This window comes from Dreissena polymorpha, chromosome 13 (genome assembly GCF_020536995.1).
Source record: "Dreissena polymorpha isolate Duluth1 chromosome 13, UMN_Dpol_1.0, whole genome shotgun sequence".
Lineage (NCBI taxonomy): Eukaryota > Metazoa > Mollusca > Bivalvia > Myida > Dreissenidae > Dreissena > Dreissena polymorpha.
Genome location: NC_068367.1, coordinates 74,099,545 through 74,125,267, shown reverse-complemented (window position 1 = coordinate 74,125,267; position 25,723 = coordinate 74,099,545). Strand labels below are relative to the sequence as shown.

Here is a 25,723-nt window from a genome sequence, read left to right as displayed (position 1 = left end):
TTGAAATTGTGACCATTACTTTCTGCAAGACATTATTTTTTCTTGCAAGAAGATATTGGGGAGTCAAGTAATTTATCTTCTAAGAACGACCTTGGCCTTGTACCGGCTTAATTGACTAAAGTCTTCTCCACATTAGCCCGATACCATTTACATGTCATGGAAATCCATCAAGTCATATAGAGGATATGAATGGGACACCAAAATGGAGTCGGCTCAAACCAGTGAAGTCAAAAATGGACTCTGAGCGTGCATAATTTACTCATGTGTTCTTTAACGCCCAACGATTGGTCACAATTCCAATAAAATCCGGCAGTTACCCGACTTTCCAAGCACTGAAAAATACCAAGTCAAATTAGAATAAATTTTGAACAAAAGCTAGAAATTAGAGCTATCGGCCAAACGTTCGTCCGTCTAGTCACTTAGTTTGCGTGGAGCTCTTTAAAAAACCCAGACCGCCAAATAATGCAAAATGCACACACAAGACGCATGTTGCACATGGAAGCCGTGCACAATACTTGTTACTTCTTGATATGAGGAATTGTGTGCATGCGAATAACATTTTTAACATTAGAGCTCCCTTCAGTTTCTGTGATCTCTCAGAGTATCTTTACAATGCTGTTAGTTGCGAGTTTAAAGCAGCAATGATTGTATTCCAGCGAAATCAAGATGATGAAAGGCTTTTGTCGTCTTTGTCGCGGTGATTCTCACCGATATTTTGCGACTCTGTATTTATCATGATAAAAATGTCTTTGAAATTGTAATTGCACCCGATGTTTTAGGAATTTGTCTTTATAACCTGAGCCAGAATAACAGAGTTCCATTAAAATAATTAAACTTTATTTTTGAAATCAAGTGTTTTCTGCTTACAGAATGTTAACTCATACATGATTCAATATAATTTACTAGTTCCAACTAGGTAATTGTAAGGAGACCTAGACATAAAATATCGATATTGAATTTAAGATTGTCGTCAGTTTGCCCTAACTAGTTGTGTGAATATGGGCACAAATTCAATAAACTTCCAATATTCAACCATCTACAACGCAATAACGTGTGTATTTCTGTCTATTATGTAGTTTCATTTTCCATCCCGAAAGTCATAACCCAGATGCAACTGTCGTCTGCAAAAGATTATCTTTCGATCGAAAGAAATTACATCAGGAGATTACGCTTAATTTCATCCAATTTAACATACTGTATACACAACAACGGACAGACACTGTCCAATAATTCACCAACCTATAATAGCAATACAAATTCAATGTTACATGTCATAGTGGCTAAAGATTCATATGTTGAAGCGTTAGACATCAAGTTCACACCACTAAATACCATGGCATCAACCGATTACGTTAATTACGTTGATTTTATACAAACGCTCTGTACATTATAGACTGGAAAGAGCGTATGGGCGTCTGTGATCCAATTAATATGTACATGTATATTCCAATATGAGACAAGATGAGTATTGATGCAAAGCATCAAAGGGCGTCGGGAATTTCAGTGTAAAAGGCACTCAATGAAGTTACATGAAACGATTTTTTTTCTACTGTAAATACTATTATATTGGCCGATTATTTTAATCAAAATAGAAAAATTACCCAAAAATAATCATTTTCTATGATGTTGTGTTACAACCCCCAAATAACCATTATCTATGATTTTGTGTTGTAACCCCCAAATATTCCATAGTTCATTTTATTAAAATTGGTTTCCTTTTTTTACTGGCATCCGTATGCAATTTTCATTAATGGAACAGAACTGTGTAGGTTTTAAAAAATCTGCTTCATCTCACAAAACGCGCATTGATAGTGTCACCTAAAAAAGTCCATACCAAAGGGTCCATACCACCTGGATAGTAATACGTGTCGCGCTTCGCACTCTATATGTGGTTCTTAAAAAAAAACTCCGAGGAGTGCTTGACTCTATGGAAACGGGTTGCTGGGACACAGCTCCTCCTTGATAAGCGGCTGCTTCCTTTATCACAACTCATTGTTACAATCAATAATACGTGTCGCGCTTCGCGCTCTATATGTGGTAGGGATAGTACTTAGGGCCTATGATAGACAACCATAAACACTAACAAAAATACATGTAAAATAGATGTGTTGTTTGCATTTATGTGTTAATATAAAAACACGTGTATTTTTATAAGATTTTTAAGAGATGGAAGAAATTTTAATTAACGTTGTCACAACGCGGCATCCGTAATTTAAAAAAAAAATGTGCAACGTTGTAATTAAGTCGCATTAAAACGCAGTATTTTTAAATTATATTTAAAATAATATATATATATATATATATACCGGCGTTCAATACCAAAGTCAGGTTGAAACCAAATAAGGTCTAACATATTTACTGCAGAGTTAAATACAAATACTGACAGGAAAGTGTGGTGTAACAGGGCCTAATACTGTTTGTTTTCTTCAATAATATCAACATTAATACAAATTAAATCATCATTTTCTTAAAAGACTACGAATTAGAAAGGCTAATCGGAGACATATGCCTGGATAGTTGGTAACTTTATGGATATTTCGATGTGTCAGTGCGTCAATCACCAGATAAATTATCCCGCTACACCAAACAGTGTAGCATATGTTCGCGCTTGCTAGGAAACAACAGGTTCTATTGTTAAACCGGTGTTCTGCGACCAGATATCTACGATAACTTGACAGAGTATAACGCTTAGTATCACACCATCACTGCTTGTGGGTGAAACTGGATTATGTTCTATTATCGAGGATAACTAAGTAACTTGATCAAGATAAAATTACTGACATTATAGTTATAAATATTTATCTTAAATTGTTCAAGATATTTATTAACTATAAAGTACTAACTATCCTGAATTTCTCAGAACATATTTTAAAAAATACATTAAAAAGTTAATGTCATAATTGGAGACGATGATTTGTGTGTGAAGGTGTCATGTTTTTGGTGTATGAAAACATACCAGCAAATGGAACAATTCTCAGTCGGAGGGGAACCGGAAGTAATCAGTGAACTAGGATCTCTAGTAAAAGGAGAGCCGGAAGCTGAAGTAATCAGCGAACCTGAAGCTAATGTTACCAGTGAATCGGAGGCTGAAGTAACCAGTGAGCCGGAAGCTGAAGTTACCAGCGAACCAGAAGCGGAAGTTACCACCGAACCGGAGCCAGAGAGTCATACTACCGCAGCGGAATCACGCCCTGAACCGGAAGTCGAAGGGAATGCGGAAGCTGAGGGAACACATAACCCTGAACCTGAAGGCCAGGAATCCAGTCTTGCAGAAGCAGAACCCAATTGGCCGGAAGCTTTCAATGAATGGGGCCCAGCCTGGCACCTCCATGTGTACATGTTTGCTTCACTGTTTTTATCCATCGCCATTGTCACCTGCGCGAGTATGACGTTTTATCTACGAGACAGGCGGAGGTTACGGCAGGGAATCTTGACGTTCACGTTACAGTGCCTCCTGTTGACATTCACTCTTCTACGGTCCCTGTCACTGTTCATAAACCCGTACCAGACCGTGCATGGTAATGACAGTCCCGGTCTGGTTTTCATGTGGACATTCGCGCTTCCGGGCCTTACAGCTTCATACAGCGTGCTTCTACTGGTGTTCCTGGACACGACCAAAATGACTCTTGGACCACCGATGTTTCAACGCTTGTCGGTGCTCCTCGGCATTACGGCGGCGCATTTTGTGGTCGTAATGACATCTGACATTGTCTGTTTTTTCGAATCCTCCGCATGCAAACCAATGTTGATGTTTTGTCAGTGTTTATTTATTTTATACGGACTTTTGCTTGGGGTAGGCTATTTGTATACTGCAATAGTCGTCACGAAGAAATGCTCGAGCGAGGTATTACATGGTAAGTCTAGCTTTGAGTGATGCAATTGTTTCTGTCATGCATTGAATCAAATGTCACCGCGGCGTAGAGCATACAGTGTCCGTCTAGCGACGGGGGTAACGGTTTCGATCCCCATTGTTGGTTTGTTCTTGAGATCTATCCAAAGACGCCGAAAATGTGTTCTACTTGAAAAACAGGACTTTAGAGCGTCTCAATAAGACATTTGCTTTTGATGCAAACGAGCAAATATAAATACGTTTAAACTAAACTAAAATTTGAATATACGTAACGAAGTGTTACTCAGCCGCTTGTTGGTAATTTATTTCAATTAGATCAGTGAACAATCGTCGTATCGTAACCAGAGTTATTATTATAAAAATAACATAAATTGCCTACAGTTGATACCTCTTAAGAAATGTATTATTGTAGAAAAGCCCGATTAACAACAGAAGTAGTCATGATTTTGCGCGAAGCATCGTAAAATGTTTTGTTCTAAACAATTGTAAACGCATAAAAAAATCTCTGTTCATGTCATTTTCATTCTCGTTTTGCATTTTTGTTATTTAACGCTCATAAAGGAACAATCAATCGAACTTATTTCTGTGTTTGTATCGGTGACGGCGCTTTATGGCGAGTAGTCGAGTACCAATATACGCAGAATCTTCAAATGTGCAATTAACGCGACAAATTGAACATTGAACGTCCAAAGTCAATTAGTTGATTGTTATGACAAAATGTTTTTAATACAATACACCTCTAACAAGGACGTCTAAATGACAACAACAATTAGTTATTTAGTCGACCACAACAAGAAGCCAATATCAACCCGCGCTCTCTATTTGTAAATCATCAATAACATTAAGAGGTCTATTAACAAACAAAAATGTATCGAAATAACTTTTGCATTAATGGAATTGTGTCGAAAGATTAATTGTCCGGAGAGCATCTCGTGTAGTATTGATTCAATCTACAACAGTGTATAAAATAAAATGATAGAATCCTCAAAATATTACAACTGTATAACTTTGATGAGATATTGCTCTTTATTGTGTTAGAAACAAAAATATGTTTTTTCTCTTAGCAGAAAGACCTTTTGGCATAACTAAAACTAATAACTGGGTTACAATTATTCCATGATGCTTGCGACATTATGGACCTAGTATATAGCAAATGCAGATGTCGGCTTATTATATTCTGTCTTTTCTACTTTGTTTCAAACATGCAATAGAGAGTTGTTAACACATGAGCGAGAGCAACAAATGCAGAACGAATAAACGTCGTGCATTTACGTTATGTGAATTTGAGTTCTTAGTCAATATCTTTTTTTTCAGATGAGCACAAGAAAGTAGCCCGTATTGTCAAAATTTCTTACGCCGCCTCCGTTATTGCCTTTGCCGTAGCGGTCACGCACATCTACGCAGCGTCCAGCGAGTTTGGAATATACAATGACGTCACATACGTGGACGCCTGGGATTGGTGGATTCTACAAACACTTCTTCGACTCGAGGAATTGTCGTCGGCTTTCATAATTGTGTTGATCGCTTTTCGAAATCCGCTTGAGGGAACAAAGTTTTACTCGTGGTGCGCAAAATGGACCAGTACGACTAGCGACAGCAACACTAATTCTTCCGAAAGAAATGTGGCAAATTCACTGGTGACGTACACAATGGTCGAAAAGTTTTAAGAATATTATATATGTTGATCACAATAGCAATTGCACATATTATTGTGTTTACCGTTGTGTGTGCGTTTGTGTTTTTTGTAACACGGTTGCTTATATGAAGGAGATATTCTCCGATGGACTTAAAAATATTTGTGTACATTAAACACTGCCATTGTCTAATTTAATTTAATTTAAATTAATTTAATCTACCATTGTCTTTAAGAGAAAGTCCTTCCATTCACTGACGGGATTGTTATGTTATACACCGTACTGCGACATAAACACATAGGGGTGATGTGGCTATCATTTAATTAAGTAAATTGGGATGTTTTCTTGAGACGCATTAAAATGTGTTGAAGCTCTGTGCTCCGTCATTTTTCTTTCTAAACGATTCGAATTAATGAAGTGCGTTGTGTCCGTGAAAATGATAAAACGGTGCTGTGTGCACTGTTTTTATGGTGGCCGACGATTAGGACGTATAAGGCAGCCATCACAAACAAACGAGCAAAACTAATGTAACAAGCAAAACCTTTTTGTGCGCGGTGTAATTAGCTAGGTTACCGAGCAGTGATGCATGCTGGCGAACACAAAAATCTAGTTAGCTATTGAATTTGTTTGTTTGTAATCGACATATTGATTTGATGTTCATAATTGTTCTGGTGACCTATTTTTTATTAGAGAACACAAAGATCAGCATTAAAACAACTGGTCTATAAGTGACCTTAAAAACAAAAGTGATAAGGCGGATGACATACTTGTTATAAACAATTACTTGTAAGGCTTAACAAGCCGTTTGGCAGACACATATGTTTGTGTTGAAGACAATATATTGAATTCGGTTATAAGCCCTAGTCCTAACGAATCGACATAGCTCATTTGTTTGTATTTTGTGCAATTAAACATGTCATTCATGTTAGTGAAATATTTAATTGCAATGTGAAAATTTTAAGGCAATTACGTTACTTGATAATACAATGTCGTAATAAAGAAAGAATTGACAAATATTTTATATGATAAAGTTCATAGCTCAAACGCACATCTGAAGAACTAGAACAAATGATATTTGGTGACGTACTAAATAGATCAGGGTGGTGTCGAATAAGCTTTATAAATACCATTAGGATCGCCTTTACAAACGCTGGCCCAAAACGATATTTTTCCGTGTCAGTTAGAATCATCTTACCATGAACACTCTGTATTCAAAAACTAGTTTTACCGGACCAATAAATGCGGACGGATTGTAGACTTATTAGGGGTGACATTTTACGAATTTTGTATTAAATCATCGGTCAGACCTGAAGACTTTGCTTCTGATGGAAAAAAAACAATACGAAAACTCCAATGAAATCGGCGAAATAATAAGATGTAACTAGGACTCCATGCCGATGATGAACGTCGATCCGCAATCCACAACAAACATAGCACTTTGGTCTACAGTAGATTCAAGGGTGTGTGTGCGATTGTATTCAACTAATTCGATGACTGTTTAACCAGTTACTACGAGCAAAGACGGGATGACAACCGAGAATAGATTGGTGACACTGGACAGACAGATGACCACCAGGAACAGACTGGCACCGGGGCAATCAATTGAAAAGCCCGAAGTGTAGTTTTCATGAGAGGACATCCACCACCCAGCTACAGACCCCAACAAAAAAGACACCCCCAAAGTCTATCGGTAACGGGGGACTATGACAAATTCATTTGGACGGACATAATACCCAATCGACTGCTAATGTACCAGTCATCACCAGGAACAGTGACCTGATCAGGCGGAGAGGTCTTCACAAACAAACACGGTCTGCGAATCCACCAAGGAAATCTAGATGTCAACGTGTGAAGCCGCCAATACGGTGCTTAGTCGCTTTGATTAGTGAGACGCAGTAATATCCCAGTCAGGAGTCAACCTACGGTACGGAGGAACTCTCAGTCTTCGAGGCAAAGCACGATGTCTTCCGGGAACCAAATATGGATGAAGAGAACCACTTTATAGGGCTACTTGAGCTTGAGCACAGTCAGGAAAAACGATAAAGAGCTTTTCTGGATAGACCAAGCTAGACCCGGCTACTTGACACAAAAAACCAATGATCAAGTGGTCCATGTCATCTATGGATAGAGGGGGACCAGGAAGCTATCCATGCAAGGCCAAGCGGACCGGAAGCTTCAAACTCTCACCATCATAGTCAACTCTGTAGCAAATGATCTTTTTAGACTAGAGAATGCTGAGGAAGGCTATGAGCCTCCGAGATCCATCAGACGGCAAACCCTCATTGAGAACCGGATACGAGGAAAACGACGATACATAAAGAATTCATCTCTGGAACGTCTAGAGAAGCAAAGGCAGGTAAGAAGGACCTCACAGACAGTGGCCGTGCTCGACCTCGACATTGCATAAAGTTCCATCCATCACCAGTCGATTTTAAGAGCCCACCAAAACTACATTGAAGTCTTGCGAATAGTGTCGCGACTTCACTACGATGTGTAAGAATCTACTGCGACTGTACTACGAACGATGCAGATCGGTCACGACTAAGCTAGGACCTCATCGAACGCACCCATGAATTCGGCGCCAATATCTACTGATATTAATTCTAACACGGCACGCGACTTGTTTTCTATTGACAAAGAAGGAAAAAAAGTGTGGGCTATTCTGCAATAAATTATAGGCGGAGCTTAATGTTTCGAAAAAGGTTCCGAATAAATAAAGAAACTATAGCAGTAAAATGCACGTGCTTAAATCTCGCTCTTAAAGAAATGTAAAAAATGTAGCACGTATATAAATGTAATGAAACAACAAATTGTATATTTGGTGATAAGTGGCATGACCACGCCTGCTAAGAATTTGTTTGTTAAGAAACGTAATTAAAAAAACATTTATAGCATGTCAGCTTTTTAGAAGAATTAACCTCATTTAGTTTCTATGAGTGTTGTTCTCAATGAAAGTGACGTAATTTGCAAAATATTAATGAATGAAAACGACGTCAAATGTGTGTACAATTCAATGACGTCACTAAATAGTGAACTTTGTACTAAGAAGGGCGGAGTATTGAAAAATATAGTTCACGTCCAATAGCTTGAAGAAAATCAATCAGAATCATGTAAGAATAGAAATAATATTTTTCTATGATGGCTTGTTGTCGAATAACCCACAGTAAGGAGTAAAGATTCGTGTTATCAAAGCACTCGTGCTCCGCATTCGTGATTTAATTCTTACGCATCTATACTCCTTACTGTGGGTTATTCGACAACAAAACATGATGGAAAAATATTATTTCTTTATCATATTTACGAAATCGTAACTGTTTCGTAACTAAATCGCGGGAATCTTAGCGGGCTCGCAACTCAATCGGGGTGAACTCTTGAGAGTCTTGACAAGGTCGTAAATGATTCGTAGACAGATCACGTGATCACCGATTCCCCGATTGAGTCACGAATGACCTAAGATTCCATTACGACGCCCAAGAACGCACTATGACACTGTTACGAGTCAACTTCGATTAAATTCAGTCTTGGAGGTCTTGGTCAAATTTTAAACACGTTTAAAAACTGGCCGCGATTTTTTGGGAGCTCACGACTCGCCCGCGACTAGCTACGAATGATTTAGGATCTCCGCCGATTGAGTTACGAATGTCCCCGACCTCAAAATATTGGAAATCGGGACAAATCGTGGGGAATCGGGTCGTAGTGGAATACCCCTATAACGGACTGGGAATGCTTTGTCGCCGGATGCACAGTTTATGTCGTACTCTTCATCATGGGAATTAATCTTTTTCTTATCAAAGCAGAAACGCGGACCAGAGTCGGAATCAGGGATCTACTAGCCAACGAGTCGAGGCTTCATGGATGACCTCACTCTTACCACTACTACCCATGGACAGGCGAGATGGATGTTAACTGTCCATACAGACGTCGCTTCATTCGCCAAAATTAAATTCGTGACAGTAAAGTCAAGATCTCAGATCACCAAGAAGGTTACCGACAGATAGATTCATCCTCCAAGTACAGAACGAGGAGCTACCATAGATAATTTAGAGTCCATCAAATGTCTTGGGAAATTATTTGAATCAAGCTAACAGGACAGCGTTAACGTCATAAAGCTTGAAACACGTGTGTAGAAGAGGTGATGAAGAAGATAGACGTCAGCAACCTTTCTGGAAAGTTCTAAGCCTGGCTACACCTGCATGACTTACTACTGAGGCTAATCTTGCCAATGATGCTTTATAAGGTTGAGCTCAGTGATAGACGCCTTAGAGAGGATCTAAAGAAGTGACAAGGAATATCCCTAGTTTCTCCAGCGTAGGACTCTACGGAAAGAGCAACAGGCTTCAACTCCCACTATCTTCACTGGTGGAGATATTCAAGACAGCCAGGACGAGACTGGTACTCACACTTAAAGACACTCCTTATGAACAGATCCGAGAACCAGGCATTGTTAGGATTGACTGCTGTCTGACGTCAGAGGATTGGAGCGACAGAAACACTTCTTTGGAGCCGAACATAATGAAAAAGAAGCGCGCCATGATCAATGTAGAAGCCAGAAAAGCATAGGAAAGCAAGAAAAAAACTAGATAGCTAGAAATGGAAGCACAGAGAAAATTGACAACATGAAATACACTATAAAGAAAATGACCTGGGTTGACATCTGGGAGTATGAATCCATTAGACGTTCCTTCCTCTTTAGGTCAGTTTATGACCTTCTACCATCCCCGGCAATTCTCAATCGTTGGGTACTCATACCAGATCCTAAATGAAAACTTTGTGCTCGCCCAACCACTCTAAAACCTATTATTTCGTGCTCCCCTACAGCTCTGTCACAAGAAAGATAAAAACGGCGTTATCAACAACGTCTTCAGAGAGGTGGCTGACTGGTGTCAAAAAAAATGCTCGCATTTCTTAACGAGCGAAATAATTTCAACGAAAGAAACATCATTTACTTTCATTAGAACTGATTTCATATTCAGAGTTTGTGGGTTTAATTCCCAATCTTGTAGCAAAACAGGAAAGACAGATGCCTTAACGTTCTATGCAATAGGGCTGTGCAACGACTATGATCAGAGTTATATAGAACAGAAGGGTTGTTGAGAGATTCACGTTCGACCTGTCATGGATAACAAAATAACTTCTTGTTTTCCGAGTTATACATTTGTTTGAAAATTTACTACCTGTACGTGCATTTTAATCCGTACATGAGATTCTTTGTTTTTCGACCGTGTCTTTTTGTTGCCGAAAATATCTCAGTATGTGTATTTAGTACCACAAAATTCGAAAAAAGAACTTTTTATGGTGATTTTCCACTTTTCAATTGTCATCTTATCACCACGGCTAATAATGGTATAACACACAGTCCATCAAAATAATGTTTTATTAATCCCCTTTAATCGCAAGCATCTTTTATGTTAAATGACTTCTACGTATGGGAATCCGTTTTCCCCGTCCTATTTTCCTGTTGCTCACATAATTTTGGAGATAACCATTATCGTCCTTACTTTTTTGTTAAGATTTGTATGATAACTAAGAGTCTGTCAGTACTGTTTGATTAGAAATTCAAATCGACAACTAATGGAAGTTAAATTAAAACGATGAACTATTCAAAGCTTGCAGATTGTAGAAGTCCGTTCAAGCGACAGTTTTGTCCCATTTTTATATTCTTTTACCTTGATGCGGCGACTATCACTTAGATTCAGCGTGATTGACTTGAGACTTCTGAACATCTTCTGAATAACATTAACGTTTCATTGAGGACGTTATACGAACAGACTGACGGACTGACGGATGGACGATCTGACGGCCGGACGGACGGACTAAATTAATTCTTATTATACCTATTCAGCTGTGTAGTGGAACATGAAAACATATAACGCAAAATACTGTACAAGATTGTCGATGAAAACGTACGTCAAAAGATCAGTTAAAAATATCGGATTTCCTTTTTCACAAGAAGTGTCAGGGGTCAGAGCTTTGTAATAAACTTAAGATGCTATTTTAGCACTTCACACATTGTTCGAATAAACGAGTGTCTTTAAAACGATGTTTTCCAATTAATGATTATTAATTAACAGAACCATTAAATGGAATTTTGTTTTAAAGACTTTTGTGTTATTTTTCACGTTTGAATTAAAATATTCCTTTGTTCTTTTACCTTTCAAATAGTTATCAGGCCAGTTTGTGAACAAGTTCCTTGAAGCATCACATAATAGAAAATGCTCTCCAGTTAGTACAATTACCATGGTTCTCACAAAGGAAGCTATACATCTAAAATGCAGTAAATCTACTTTTTGGAACTCAATATTTACTTGCGAGTTTTTGGACACATTCCGTGTGCTCACAAAATGAAAACTTATTCGATGAAGAACATCATAACAATCGGTACAGACATACATATTTTCTCACGTTTATGGTTGGGATTTTAATGTTTTGCTTAAGGGTTATGTATTTAAACCATCTAAAACGTACACTTTTTTTCACAATAAATTTTGCCTGCGTCAACAAGACGCTTCTCAACGCTTCAACTCCGTTGCGTGGAAAACCGTGTAATGAAGTTATTGTCGCAGCACTACAGCCGGTTTGCGCAGTGGTTTGTACACGAGCTTCTCACCTATCCGACCCAGGTTCGATAACCGCTCACGAATTATGTATGTTGGTGGACTCCTTTCTGGACATGTGTTCCGAGTATCTTAACTTAACCCCCCCTCCCCCCCCCCTGCACACACACCTCACATCTCAAGGTTACGCAAAACGTTAATGCCTACCCATAACAAATTAATAACTTGCAAAGGCAGCTTAATTGGTATTTCAGTCGTTTCTGCCCTGTACTGATATTTATGTAGTGGGTGTGAGAGTGGGGGCATTTATATTATTTTTTGACAAATGTGTAGCTCCCTTGATGATTTATGAAATATGCCGTCGGTCCGGTCCTTCTGATTAGTTGCCAAGGTTTGTTACAACTTACAATACGCACGTGCTTATTATCTAGATAGTTTCTAACGGGAAAATGCAACCAAAATATATTAACGTTGTTACCGAACGTTTAACCTTATTGCTCACAGATGTATATTTCATTTGTTAAACTTATTGATAAATCATAAATACAGATACAAGAACTGGTATGGTGTTTGTGAGGCAAACTATCATAGCAGCAGGCTCGGGTAAACATGGCAAACAGTCGTCGCCTTTTTGTCGACCTTTTTCATTTGGACATTATTAAACCGCTATTTAAACGACGTTGTCATCAATGAATAGTTTTAACTGCATTACTAGTATAAGAACTAAGCATTGCAGTTCTTAACTCTCGTTGCTATATGTTTAATAATACTTGAACGCATAGATTAATGTTAATGGTTATCAACATTGTTCACTTGTGTAAGGTCGCGACAATGTACGACATTATGAACATAAATATTTTCTTGCATATTATAAAATCAGACGCTAATTATCATTAATAAATAAAAAATAATAAATGAAAAATCCTAATAATGGCAAAACTTCATATTTTGTGCATTTCTATACGGTAATCCTGAAGTTGATTAGTGACAGTACCATACCAATGAGAAGGGACGGATCGATGAGAATAAGAATTCTCCAAAGTCACAACTTTCTTGTATAAATTTTATTAGCTGCAAAGGTTGGAACAAGCTCCGGGTTCTCACATTATACAGCCTCTGGCGGGAAATGACATCATAAACTTCGAAAAACACACAAACGTCAGACATCATTTACAGGGAACCAGGCAATTATTTATCCCGATACTTTTCTTGTGGAGTGTAGCCTCGTAACCGGTTAATAAAAACAAAATGTCAGCAAAAGGTGGAAAGAAATTTCACAAATGGACCATGGACTTCACTGGGGCAAATAGGTAACAATCGGAACGCAAATTTAATGCGAATTCACGGATGATTTAAGTAGTTTTTCGTCATTATATTTATCATATTACGATGGGGCATACTATTTCAATAAATCAAATTGCCTTCGTACCACGCACATTCCGTACCAACTTAGCAACTACCATGGTAGTTCTGGCTACCATAACTTTAAATGTCGCTTGTAATGATTTTTGACTTCCGCGACTTTATAGTTATGGACCAACCCCATTAGGAAAGTCAACCAGAAATTCCCGAAAAGTTGACAGTTAACAAAGACCGGTCCTAGTCAATATAAATTGCCGCCTTAAGAGTCTTTTGATGATTTTTTCTTTGGCAGACTCTTGGCGTCAATAGTCCACTCTATCTTTTTAATAGCGAGAGTTTTCCTTCTTTGTCTATATTGATGCGCAAGGAATTTGTTGCGCAACATTCAAGCCCCGATATCAGACAGTTAATATCAACGGATTGCAATAATATTTACATACCTGTGTAGATAATTCATTTCTCAATAATGTTCCGTAAGAATTATGTAATGACTCTTTCAATTTTGCACGCCTGACCAATTTAAATCAACACACTACTCACATTTTCAATTCCAATCGCTGTGCCCGCTGTATACGGCAGGTAGATTTTAATCGATAACGCAGCCTATTACACCGTATGCCTTCTTCTGATTGGTTGATATTTAAATATTTCATAACATGGCGAGAGGTCAGTGATTGTATTGCGATATAAGCAGAAATTTAACTGAAACAAATTATGCCTTTTAACTTCAATTCGACGCTATTTGAGGTAAAAATGGACTAATTAACTAAAACTTTATGAGTTGGTTATGTTCTTTTGCAATTCTAAGCATATTGATATAATAGTATTGTATTTAATTTTCGTTATGGTTTTTGCAGACCGGAGTTTCAGCGTTCAGATTTATTCTGAACGCGAATTATTTCAGCTAAGACCGGTCCAAAACAGCTTTTATATGCCGTTATTGCCATATTGGCCCAAATCAACCACTTGATCGGAAAGATTAACATTTTTCACATTAAACTGATATATTCTTTCACCAAATAATATCTTAATCATTTAAAATTTATCTATTCTGCTTTTACATATCGAGAAAAACAGCGATGTGACAGACTTTCTTGAAATGCAAATCTCCTGAGATTTCACGGTCATATGACGTTATTTCTTTTTTAGTAACATACCATGTGCTTAAGTGTTTTCAAATTCAGAATGACATTTCCAGGTATTTTAGATTATTCTGGATTGTTTTGTAAACAAATTGTAGTGTTAATACAAACTCAAAGTAAATATTATTTAAAACTACCTGATTCACACTGAAATCAGTCTTATAATCCACCATACGTAAGTTGTTAATCACAAATAATAGATTTCAGAAAACGAAAGTTATGTTTACAATTTCAGCAAAAAATGTCAAGGTTGATCCGAAAGTATCCAAATGAAAACTCGTCACGTGACAAAGCGACAATGGCGTCAAAATTGTGAATTTCAGACTGATGAGACAGGGCTTTTTTTCCTGACTTTGTGAAGCGGCCCTGGCACCCTCACTTTGTGAAAAAATGAGTCATGAACTTTTAAAAATTGTGAAAAAATGAGTCGTGAACTTTTCAAAATTGTGAAAAATTGAGTCGCTAACTATTCAAAATTGTGACAAATTGAGTTGCGAACTTCTTAAAATTGTGAAAAACCGAGCTGTGAAATTGTTGAAATTGTGAAAAACGGCCAATTTTGTAAAAATTCACGGCCCTGTTAGGTTTGTGAATTGTCCCTATCAAAATTGTGAAATGTCCTTCCAGGGCCACTCGCAAAGAAGGAAAAAAAGCCCTGTGAGAGTTATTTTTATCTATTGTAAGATGCATTTGAAATATTTGAACCTTAAAATATTCCCAGATGCAGTTATTTATATTAATTCACTAATATATGTAGAAATGTATCCAAGAAAATGAGCTTTCTTTGATTTACAGCGTGACATAAATATATTACGACTCTGGTTGACTTTCGATACGGGTTCGCTTCAGCGTACAGGTCTGTCAATACTATATAAACTGTAAGCTGAAGTTTCTTTAGCTACTACCATGGTTAATTATGCTCACGGATAAGGGTGTCACGATACGCTCACCTTACGATACGATACGTATCGCGGTACAGTGTGTACGATACAATACGTATCGCGATACGTATCGTTAGATGGAACAGTGGTCTAGCTAGGCCAAAGTAGCGAGAAGTTGTAACATCTTTTGAAGAAATGGTACATTTGCATAATAGATCTTAGTTTTACGTATAGTTTGCTTCAAAAGATAGATTCAGGGCTCAGCCTAGGTTCAAATTTGAGGGAGAAGTGAATTTTCCTTCAGCTAAAATTAGGGACAAGTGAGCCTCAAAGAAAAAATGATTTCTGTTCAGCGTTCAATCAACTTTCCACTTATTGTATACCTCTGAGTCTCATTACACCATGCCAGTTATCATTAATCAAAAACCACTTCATTTCGCACTTTTGGGGACAATTACAAATACAAACACACACACTTAATGTTGTGTTATTGATGTATTAAACCGAATTTAACTAATAAATTTAACACTTAATTCACATGTTATTTATGTAATAACTGGTAAGTCCATTACTGCTGAAATAATTTCTATAATAGAGACTGAAATGGATGGTGGATTTCAAAAGGCTGCATTTCATTTATAATAAGACATGTGTATAAAACCTACATTTTTCTTCTTTGTCATTGATTGTAAATTATGATGGTAATTTTAACATTTTTTTTTTTCGTGTAGAGGTGTATCAATTAAAACTTCAATTGTAACAAAACCAGAAATGTTCAGAATCTTTTTACTTCCTTGTAAATTTTGAACAAATCAACATTAAATCAAATTTATATTTTGTTACAATTATTTGCTTTACATTAAAAATTCATTTAAAATCTCATTTTACAGCAGAGATAACAAATAAGACCTGTAAGCGAGCCCCATATGTATTGCCAATGCTAGGTTACCTCTTCGCATTTGATCATTTTGGAGTATAGTTTTAATGGGCCATTTAACTTTGCTGAATCATAGTTATTGGTAGCCAGCACAAGGCAATTAATCAAGGCATCATCTATTAACAATTTCAAGGAGTGTAATAGCTCCAGACTGTTCTTTTGAATGTTCAACTATGCATGACCTGCACATGGGGCAACTTATGGCTGAGAATCCTTCTGTGTCAATTTTCCACATCAAATTGATTTTAATCAGTCAATCACTGGCACAAACTTAATCATAAAAAGAGGAGAAGTCACTTCCCCTTCATGAAATCAATGTGCGAAGTGAAGATTAATTTGGCGAAGAAATCGCCCACTTTGCCCACTCGCGAGACCCCTGATGGAAACAACATGCAAACCATTTAAAACCATTTTTTATTTTATTTAAAGACCTCTACATATGTGTCATACAAAATACCATATAATGTCATGAAAGTACACGAATTAACAATATGTTATTATTATTTACAAATCTAAAACTTTGATTAAATATGAACACAAATAATGAATATTTAAAAAAAATACGGACTGCTTTATGTTTCTTTTACTTCGATAGATTATTTAAGTTAAAAATTAAACATGTTTACCAACGGGTGCCGGTCAACTCGCACGGTAGTCAACTCGCACCTTTTTTGGTCAACTCGCACGGCATTTCTGGTCAACTCGCACTTAATGAAGTCAACTCGCACCCCCCAAAAATATATAAAGAAAAAGATGAATAAGGCGTAAAAAAATAATTGTTTGTTTCCGGTGGCCTGACCCTACCTAATTTTTTGCCGCCTGTCCTAATCTTTTTTGAGCCCAAAATTCAAAAAAAATCGGACCGCGTATTTTTCGGCGACGCTCAATAAACTTTTCTACGTTATCCGCATATTATTTTTATTGTTATTGAAGCGCACGTGGTAGCTGGCCAATCAGCATTGAGTTTGCTCACACATAATATTGGGTCCTTTATGCGCAGACACTGTACTCTTGGAATACACAGTTGATCTTATCGTCTGCCAACAATATAGCGGCCGATGGCAAACGTCGTATTTAAAGATTAACAAATCAAAAGAAGCGTAACAACAAATAAATTATTTCTAAGCTGATTACTTAAAACCTTTCTCCCGACTATCGATCTGTATTAAAGGATGATAATTAAATAATTAGTTCTATTTCGACGATGTTACACCTTTCTGCCGATTATTGTTTGAAATTAAAAGGTGATAATTAAGTTGTTTTTTACCCACAAAAAATGCTATGGTAAAGCAATATGTCAACCAAATTGTATATTTGCGAGGTTTTGCAATGTCTGCAGTCAAACAATAACCCATTTTATTTAATGTGAAAAAAGCGTACAATTTTTCGGACTGTCGTTTTACATTATTTTTCGTCGATTATAATTTATTTTCGAAGTTCTTTATAGAAGAAATAGAATGACAAATACACATGCGGTGATACGGACGGTGTGGTTTATAATATTTTAAATTGTATTCACCTGAAAATACAATTGGAAAGACTATAAAAAAGAACAATTAGTAAGGGCTCTGGATGGGGTGGGGGATCTGCCCTTTATTCCTGTTGGGTTCCAGCGGCTGCGGTTCCAAGACCCCCGGCCTAATTTTCAGAATTTCAAATTTAGAACAATCGACACCCCTATTAAATGTACATCTATAAAATAACTTATGTTTGTACTTTGACAAGTACCATACTTATTATTTCTATATTGAAAACTGTATGTTACATTATGATATGTGATATGCCCTTGTTGTCATTAAAAGAAATATAAACAAGTTTATAGTACATGTATATATAATTATTTCAAAACCAGTTTTCGGGCATCGAAAAACAAAAACCTGGTTGGCTCAAAGAAATTTTGGGACAGCGCTAGCCCTGGTAGATAGACCCCACGACACCAGTACATAATATAATCTGAAAATGTGGTCCTTTGGAAGCATAAACTGCATCTAAGAAATATAATAGCACACCCAGTTTGATTGGGTCTGTTCATGGTGATAATGTTACATGCAACACCACTCCCGTCCCCCTAGCAAGGCTTTTGGGCTATTTAATATGTTATAAATTATAAATAATATAGTATACACTCCATGATCCCAAAGGAACAGAAAGTATAACAACACTGAATCCCTATAGACACTGAGGGTCAAGCTTACTGCGATTTTAGTTATGCCTTATATTGGTCATAATATGGACTATTAAAGACATTGCCAGAAGTCAACATTAAACTTCTTTTTAAAGCGGGTATATACGATCTTGTCAAATATTTAGTAATAAATATAAAATGTGTAATAAACGTATTATACATATATTTCAATATAAACTAAAATAAAAGTTAAGAAGAACATGTGTCGAAAAATGCTAAATAAGCCAGATATTTAATTCTGAAATCGAAAAAGGCTGTACAGCCGAATTCGCCGGCATATATATCATGCATGTACGATGTGAATCTAAATTTAGTTTAACGGTTCATTTGAAATTTCTGCAGCGATATCGATTCATACGACACATGAACACTTACAAAAATGACGAATGCGTCGGTTATTGTAGGAAAATAATTACGAATTATCTTCGTCACAATCGGCTCGGGGCGCTAATTTGTATTTGCTGTATTTTATGAAATTCGTCATAAATGTATCATTTTTCTTGCATAGTGTGTGTTATTATAACATATTTGTATCAATATTTTACAATTCAGCACATATAAAAATCGTATATACCCGCTTTAAACAGTTTTAATATCGAATGAGGGGTTTGACAAGGATGTCCACTCTCATCATCGCTATTTATTATTTGCATCGAGTATCTATCACATCACATCCAATCAAATAAACACATAAAAGGCATATCACTAGAACCTGACGAAGAAATCAAACAGTCCCTATTTGCTGACGATGCAACTTATTTTTTAAACGACAGTTACGATTCTTTCCATAACCTAATAGAGTCGCTAACCCTTTACAGAATGACATCGGGTCTTAAACTAAACAAAACTAAATGTACTGTGCTACGAGTAGGTAAATTAAAACAAAGTAATGTCCAATATAAAAAAGAAATGAAATTTAATTGGACATCCGATGAAGCCACAACGTTAGGAATTACTTTCACAAATAATGAAAAGGATACAGTTCTTAAAAACATACTACCTAAATTACAGAATTTTAAAAACTGCTTAAAATCATGGCATCACCGTAAACTTAACTAATCAGAAAAAACACAGTATTGAAAACGTTTGCACTTCCTAAATTAATTTATGTATTAACAGTTCTCCCAAATCCACCAAATGATGTTATTAACGATATGAAATCAGCAATATTTAATTTCATATGGGATGGTAAGCCTGATAAAATAAAACGAACTCAGTTAATCCAATCTGTAGAAAATGGAGGTATCCAATTAACAAACATTGACTCATTCTTGAATGCAATCAAATGCAGCTGGGTTAAAAGATACCTAGATAACACCAATACAAGTAAATGGAAATTATTCTACCAGAAAATCCTAAAAAAATATGGTGACTCCTTACTCTTTGAATGTAACATCAGCAATACTATCTTACATGAAATTGCAAACGAAAACATATTTCTGTCTGATGTTCTATCAGCATGGAGTGATGTCACTCATAACCTAGAAACCCAAACCAGCAGTAAAACTATTTTATGGAACAATAAAGACATAACTTTAAACAATAAGACGTTTTTCTATAAAGACTGGTTTGAACAATTAAAGCATTAAATATGTCAACCAATTATATGACTACAGAATTAAGGATTTCTACTCTTTTGATGATATATGCTACATATACGGAATACCTTCAAATAATTTTCTGAAGTACTACACACTAATCAAAAGCATACCCATACATATTAAATCTGAAATCAATACAAATAATACACCATGTACTCAAACAACATTCGTAGAAAACATACTTGGAAGAAAAAACAAAACGAATAAAATATTTAACACACTACAAATTAAGAACCCTACAGAAAACTCCAAAACCCAAAATAAATGGCAAGTCCTTTTCGGAGAACATGAACTTAATTGGAAACACATATTTACCATGCCATGTAAAGCAACTATTGAAAGCACACTGAGAAATTTTCAATATAAATACATCCATAGAATTATAGCTACAAATAAATATCTCTTTAAATGCAAATTATCTAACTCAAATCTGTGTGACTTCTGCGGTGAAAACATCAAAACTATAGAACAGCTTTTTTGGGAGTGCAAACACATCCAGCCTATTTGGAATCAATTAGTATCTTTTCTTGAACAACAGCAACTAAACGTTAAACTATCTTTCTTAAATGTTTGTTTCGGAATTTACTCATTGAAATCAATAAACTGTAATAATATTGTGAACTTTATTCTTATATTGATGAAATATTTTATCTTTAACATGAAGTACAAAAAACAAGTACCAAATTTTAATTATTTTTTCTATAGTCTTAAACTAAAAATCCAGATTGAGAAAGAAATAGATCTCAGTAATGACACATTACAAATCTTTGAACATAAATGGAATTGGATTAAATTCTCATAATGTTTGTCCACTTATATACATTTCACTCTAATGTTAGTTTATCTTTCTAAAATAATTTTGTATATTTTTTTTCAACCTTATAAGATAATTGTGAATATACAACAAAACAAAGTCCAGTATGCTTTCTTCCCACTTTATACAACTCATCAGTTTTCATAACTATTCTTCTGTTGTTCTTTTTTTTCTCTTTTAAAAAAAACACCTTGCAAACAACCAAAGAAAAAACATATTAACCCAGTTTTTTTTTTTTTCTTGTTTTTTTTAATCTTAAGGAAACCAAAAAAAGTATACATATTAGCATATCTTGTATAACATGTCTGAACTTTATTGCTTTGTACAATCACTTTGTTGTATGATACATGTATACATTGTATGTACATGTATTATATTGAATAAAATAAAACAAAAAAACATTAAACTCGGAAATAAGGAAAGCAACAAATGCAAAATTAATGAACAGCAAGTTTTTATTTCAAAAATCATTTAAATAAAGCCATATAGCATTACATACATCATCAAATTTATTGTTCATACAGTTGTACACACAAAAATGAGAAGAAGATGCACCATGTACGACATTTTCTAAAAAAAACAATATTTTTAAAAATAAAATTATTTGCCTACCTACCTTCCCTAATTTTTTAGGCCATCAGGCCTTTTCCGCTCCATTTTGGGAAAACGCCACACTGGAATTTTGGGAATTTCGCGTCGTAAAAAATCACATTGTGGGAAAAAATAATAATCGCAAAACTGGCTCAATTGGGAATGGGGCCAAAATTCGGACCCGTGGCATAGGGCGGAAAAGGCCTGGCCATGTCAGTGGAAACAAACATAATTTTTGTTGAGGCCTTATGTAATATTTTCAGTAGTTTATAAGTAGTTTATATGTATTAACAATAGTAAATTTGTCCTTTTTTAATAATCTGAATATATGGTTGTCACATTTAATGGCTCTTTTACACTTGTGGTCGGTGTTTTTCACGGGTTATATGAATGTGTGTAAGAGGTGTGAAAGTCTTGTACATGTATACAACAAAAACAATTTAAATGGCAAAACATTAATCAATTAAACTTAATTGGTATGATAATTAATCAGTGATACTTTAATGTTTGTCACAAAACGGATATTGTTGTAAAGACACAGAACATGGGAAACCGGTAAGTACCATGCATTTCATTATATACTTAATATTTCATAACTTAAGAAAAAGCCTATTTTGATTTATAATAGTGAGAAGTCTATGTAGAGCTCTATTTCCGCGTTCATGTTTTTTGTTTTTTAATTATTTGTATTCTAATTTCTATTTAATTGTTGTAAATTTAATATAAGCTTATTTTTTACTTTTTTAATAAGCTATGAAAGATTATGAAATTTTCATACGTTACTATGTTAATTGTTAAATTGGAAATGTAATAATAAAACATCTGTCACCTAATCAGTCAACAAAGTAACAAAACCTGAAAACACCATATCCTATTTCTCGGGGTACGGACATTAGCCCTCTAGGACACTAGCCCCTAGGACAAAAGCCCCTAGGACAAAAGCCCCTTCAAAAAGTGCACGCTAGGACATTAGCCCCCCGGTGTTTTACATGTAAAACGTTCAAAACTTTTTTATTTAAAGTAGGCATTTTTATTCCATTTCTTTAATTTCATATGTAAATACAAACAATATATAGCTTGTACCACACGCGTACATTTCAGTGTTGTTTTTTTTTTACAATTTCTTTACTATTTTTTTCTTTGAACTCTATTTATTTTGCAAACATTTTGCTATCTGACACCATCCAGAAGTCTAAAAGTACCTTACAATTAGATACATAAGTAACATATTGTGTTGTTGTTGCTGTTTTAGAAAAAAATAACCCATTAATTCCATTAATAAAAAAAGATGAAATTAAATGCCTAAAAATAAATGTTAAAGTAAGTAGGGGCTAATGTCCTAAGGGGCAATTGTCCTATGGGGCTAATGTCCTAGGGGCTAATGTCCTAGAGGCTAATGTCCTAGGGGCTAATGTCCTAGGGGCAATTGTCCTATGGGGCTAATGTCCTAGGGGCTAATGTCCTAGGGGCTAATGTCCTAGAGGCTAATGTCCTAGAGGCTAATGTCCTAGGGGCTAATGTCCTAGGGGCTAATGTCCTAGGGGTTAATGTCCTAGGGGCTAATGTCCTAGGGGCTAATGTCCTATGGGGCTAATGTCCTAGGGGCTAATGTCCTAGGGGCTAATGTCCCAGAGGGGCTAATGTCCCAGAGGGCTAATGTCTTACACTTCTATTTCTCACCACTAAAATTACAATAAACAGCTAATCTGTCAGTCATTCAGCTGATAAGGGTACTGATAATCAAGGGGTAGATAAGACTATTACTGATATGGGTTGCCTAGAGATAAGGCTGTAGTATGGAACACTTAAATAAATATTTTAATTGTTCATGCTATACAATTTAATATTTAATTAATGTTAATGAACGCACAGTGTTGCAAAATTAAAATATTAAACAGTCTATTATGTGAAGTTGGAAAACGACATTAATTCTAGAATGGACTGTTTCAGCTTCATTTGCTTTGTTTTGACCATGCAAATGTCAGTGGTCATAAAAACAAAGATTAAAACCCTCTTTGCTCATGCACCGCATGGGCATACCTTCTTTGCTCATACACCGTATGGGCAAACTCCCTTTGCTCATACACCGCATGGGCATATCCCCTTTGCTCATGCACCGTATGGGCAAATCCCCTTTGCTCATACACCGTCTGGGCAAACCCTCTTTGCTCATACACCGCATGGGCATACCCCCTTTGCTCATACACCGTCTGGGCAAACCCCTTTGCTCATGCACCGCATGGGCAAACTAGCCTTTGCTTGACACTAAACATGCATGGATCAGGCTCCAGTAGCAATATTTGCTCATATATGTATGAACAAACAATATGCAATTGATTTATGCTGAATGATTATGTGAAATATAGGTAGGATATTTTTTGGTTTGGTGAAGTGATCATAGAAATTGAAATTGTTCTTTTTGTGTGTGGGGAAGTGAAAATATATACTTTTTATGATCACCAGCGAATACAAATCGACAGTCTATTGAAACTAATAAATTTTCTTATTATTTTATGCCCCAGTTGAAAAACTCACTGCTATAAAATCCATGATTAATAATTGAAAATAAGCCATTATTTTTAATAGGCTATTTTTTCTCCAAATTATAACCTTTAATAAATAAGCATACCAGTGAACTCTAACATCTTGTCTGACAACGTATATGTCTCCTCAATGTCTTCCCATGTCCCCATCTTTAATGTGGCCACAGCTAATTGCTTCATGTGGTCTCTTATGAAAAAAACATTGGTGGTTGAAATGGGATTTCAAGTATTGACACAAATATCTGAGTGGCTGGCTATTTAAAATCTAAAACAATGAAATTAATTAAAGGTGTGTTTTAGTTTGTGTTTAGTGTAAAAACATGTATTTCACCATTATGTATTTAATAGTCTTTGAATCAACTGTGCATACATGAATTGCAAGTGTGGTAAAGTTTATGACAAAAATATTACCAACTGCTAAGTTATGGGGCAAAACTCCTTATTTCAATATTGATATTGACACATGAGCAGCTCCAGATGACATAAAGATTTCCAAGGCCATAACAATATGCCCAAACTTCAGCTTGGTTAATAAAACTTAAAAACTGATGGACTTCAATGTTGACATAACCTTACTTTCTTTTATCTTCTGCAATTTCTCTGGCAACTTTTAATCCAGAAGTGCCAATTGCCTTTATTAAGTAGGGTGTCCTGGATTTGTCTTGGACACCCTGCAGCTGTCTGAATAACTAAAAATTAAACAAGAACATTTAATTAACTGATATCCTTCACCATCACTTAAAGGATACAACTCTGAACTGACCAAATCATACTAACATACATGTATGTCAATTATTTAAGGGAACAGAAAATGTAAGATGCACAGATTCTTACGTTTTGAGGGAATGACTCTTGCGAGTGGGACTGGAAAATGCGTTCTACTGCTGCCCAGTTTTCTTGGCTGTAGGCAGCTACTGAGAGAACTGGGCCCAGGCCCTCAAGCTTGTAAACCTGTTATTAAATTATTTAAGTAACAAAGCATTATATTTGTTATTTGTTTTAAAAGATTATGTTTATAGACACATGACTGGCATTAATCAGCACAAATCTTAATGTTTTTTTTCCAATATTATTTCCTTGTAACATTAATATATTATAATGGAATCATTTTTTTTAATTGATGTTTTGTTCATGCTAAGTCAGTAACTGACTTGCTGTTTGTACAACCCACACCTGTTTTAGATATACGATTCAGGATTGTTTTTACTTTAATAATTGAAAATTCAACACTTATAAAATGACTAAGTTCTCAGCTTACTGGTACATTTACATTTAGATACATGCCTTTTTGTCCAAAGAACCAAGGGCCACCATTACTTCCCCCTTCCAATTGCTGCTACACGTACTTCTACTTTCATATATTTTCCGCGCCATGCGTACTTTGTCCTGAAAGCATGCTGGTCAGGATTATGTTTTATATGTAACCCTATTTATGATGGAAAGAGTACACTGTTAATTGTATTTTAAACCTTCTGAAATTCCATTTTATTATTACTTTTTTACTTTTTCATTGAATATTTTAATAGAAAAAAATGAATTGAATATTATTTAGGACATTTAAAGATGAGTTTTGTGAATACATATTTGTTTATACTATAACAAAAAGAAATATTCAAACTCATTTCAAGA

General features: G+C 35.7%; 2 protein-coding genes across 3 annotated transcripts in view; both read left to right on the top strand.

Moving 5' to 3' along the window:
- Nucleotides 1–5,828, top strand: part of LOC127856151 (uncharacterized) — a 37,207-nt gene extending 31,379 nt beyond the window's left edge. For both annotated transcript variants that reach the window (XM_052392188.1, XM_052392187.1), the window contains exon 3: nt 5,165–5,828. In XM_052392188.1, coding sequence (XP_052248148.1) covers nt 5,165–5,517 — 353 coding nt within the window. In that variant the 3' untranslated portion in view covers nt 5,518–5,828. The remainder of the gene's footprint in view (nt 1–5,164) is intronic.
- Nucleotides 5,829–13,241: 7,413 nt separating this feature from the next.
- Nucleotides 13,242–25,723, top strand: part of LOC127856150 (ER membrane protein complex subunit 4-like) — a 31,071-nt gene continuing 18,589 nt past the window's right edge. Inside the window, exon 1 of the mRNA XM_052392186.1 lies at nt 13,242–13,348. Within this exon, the coding sequence (XP_052248146.1) occupies nt 13,287–13,348 (62 nt within the window). The 5' untranslated portion in view covers nt 13,242–13,286. The remainder of the gene's footprint in view (nt 13,349–25,723) is intronic.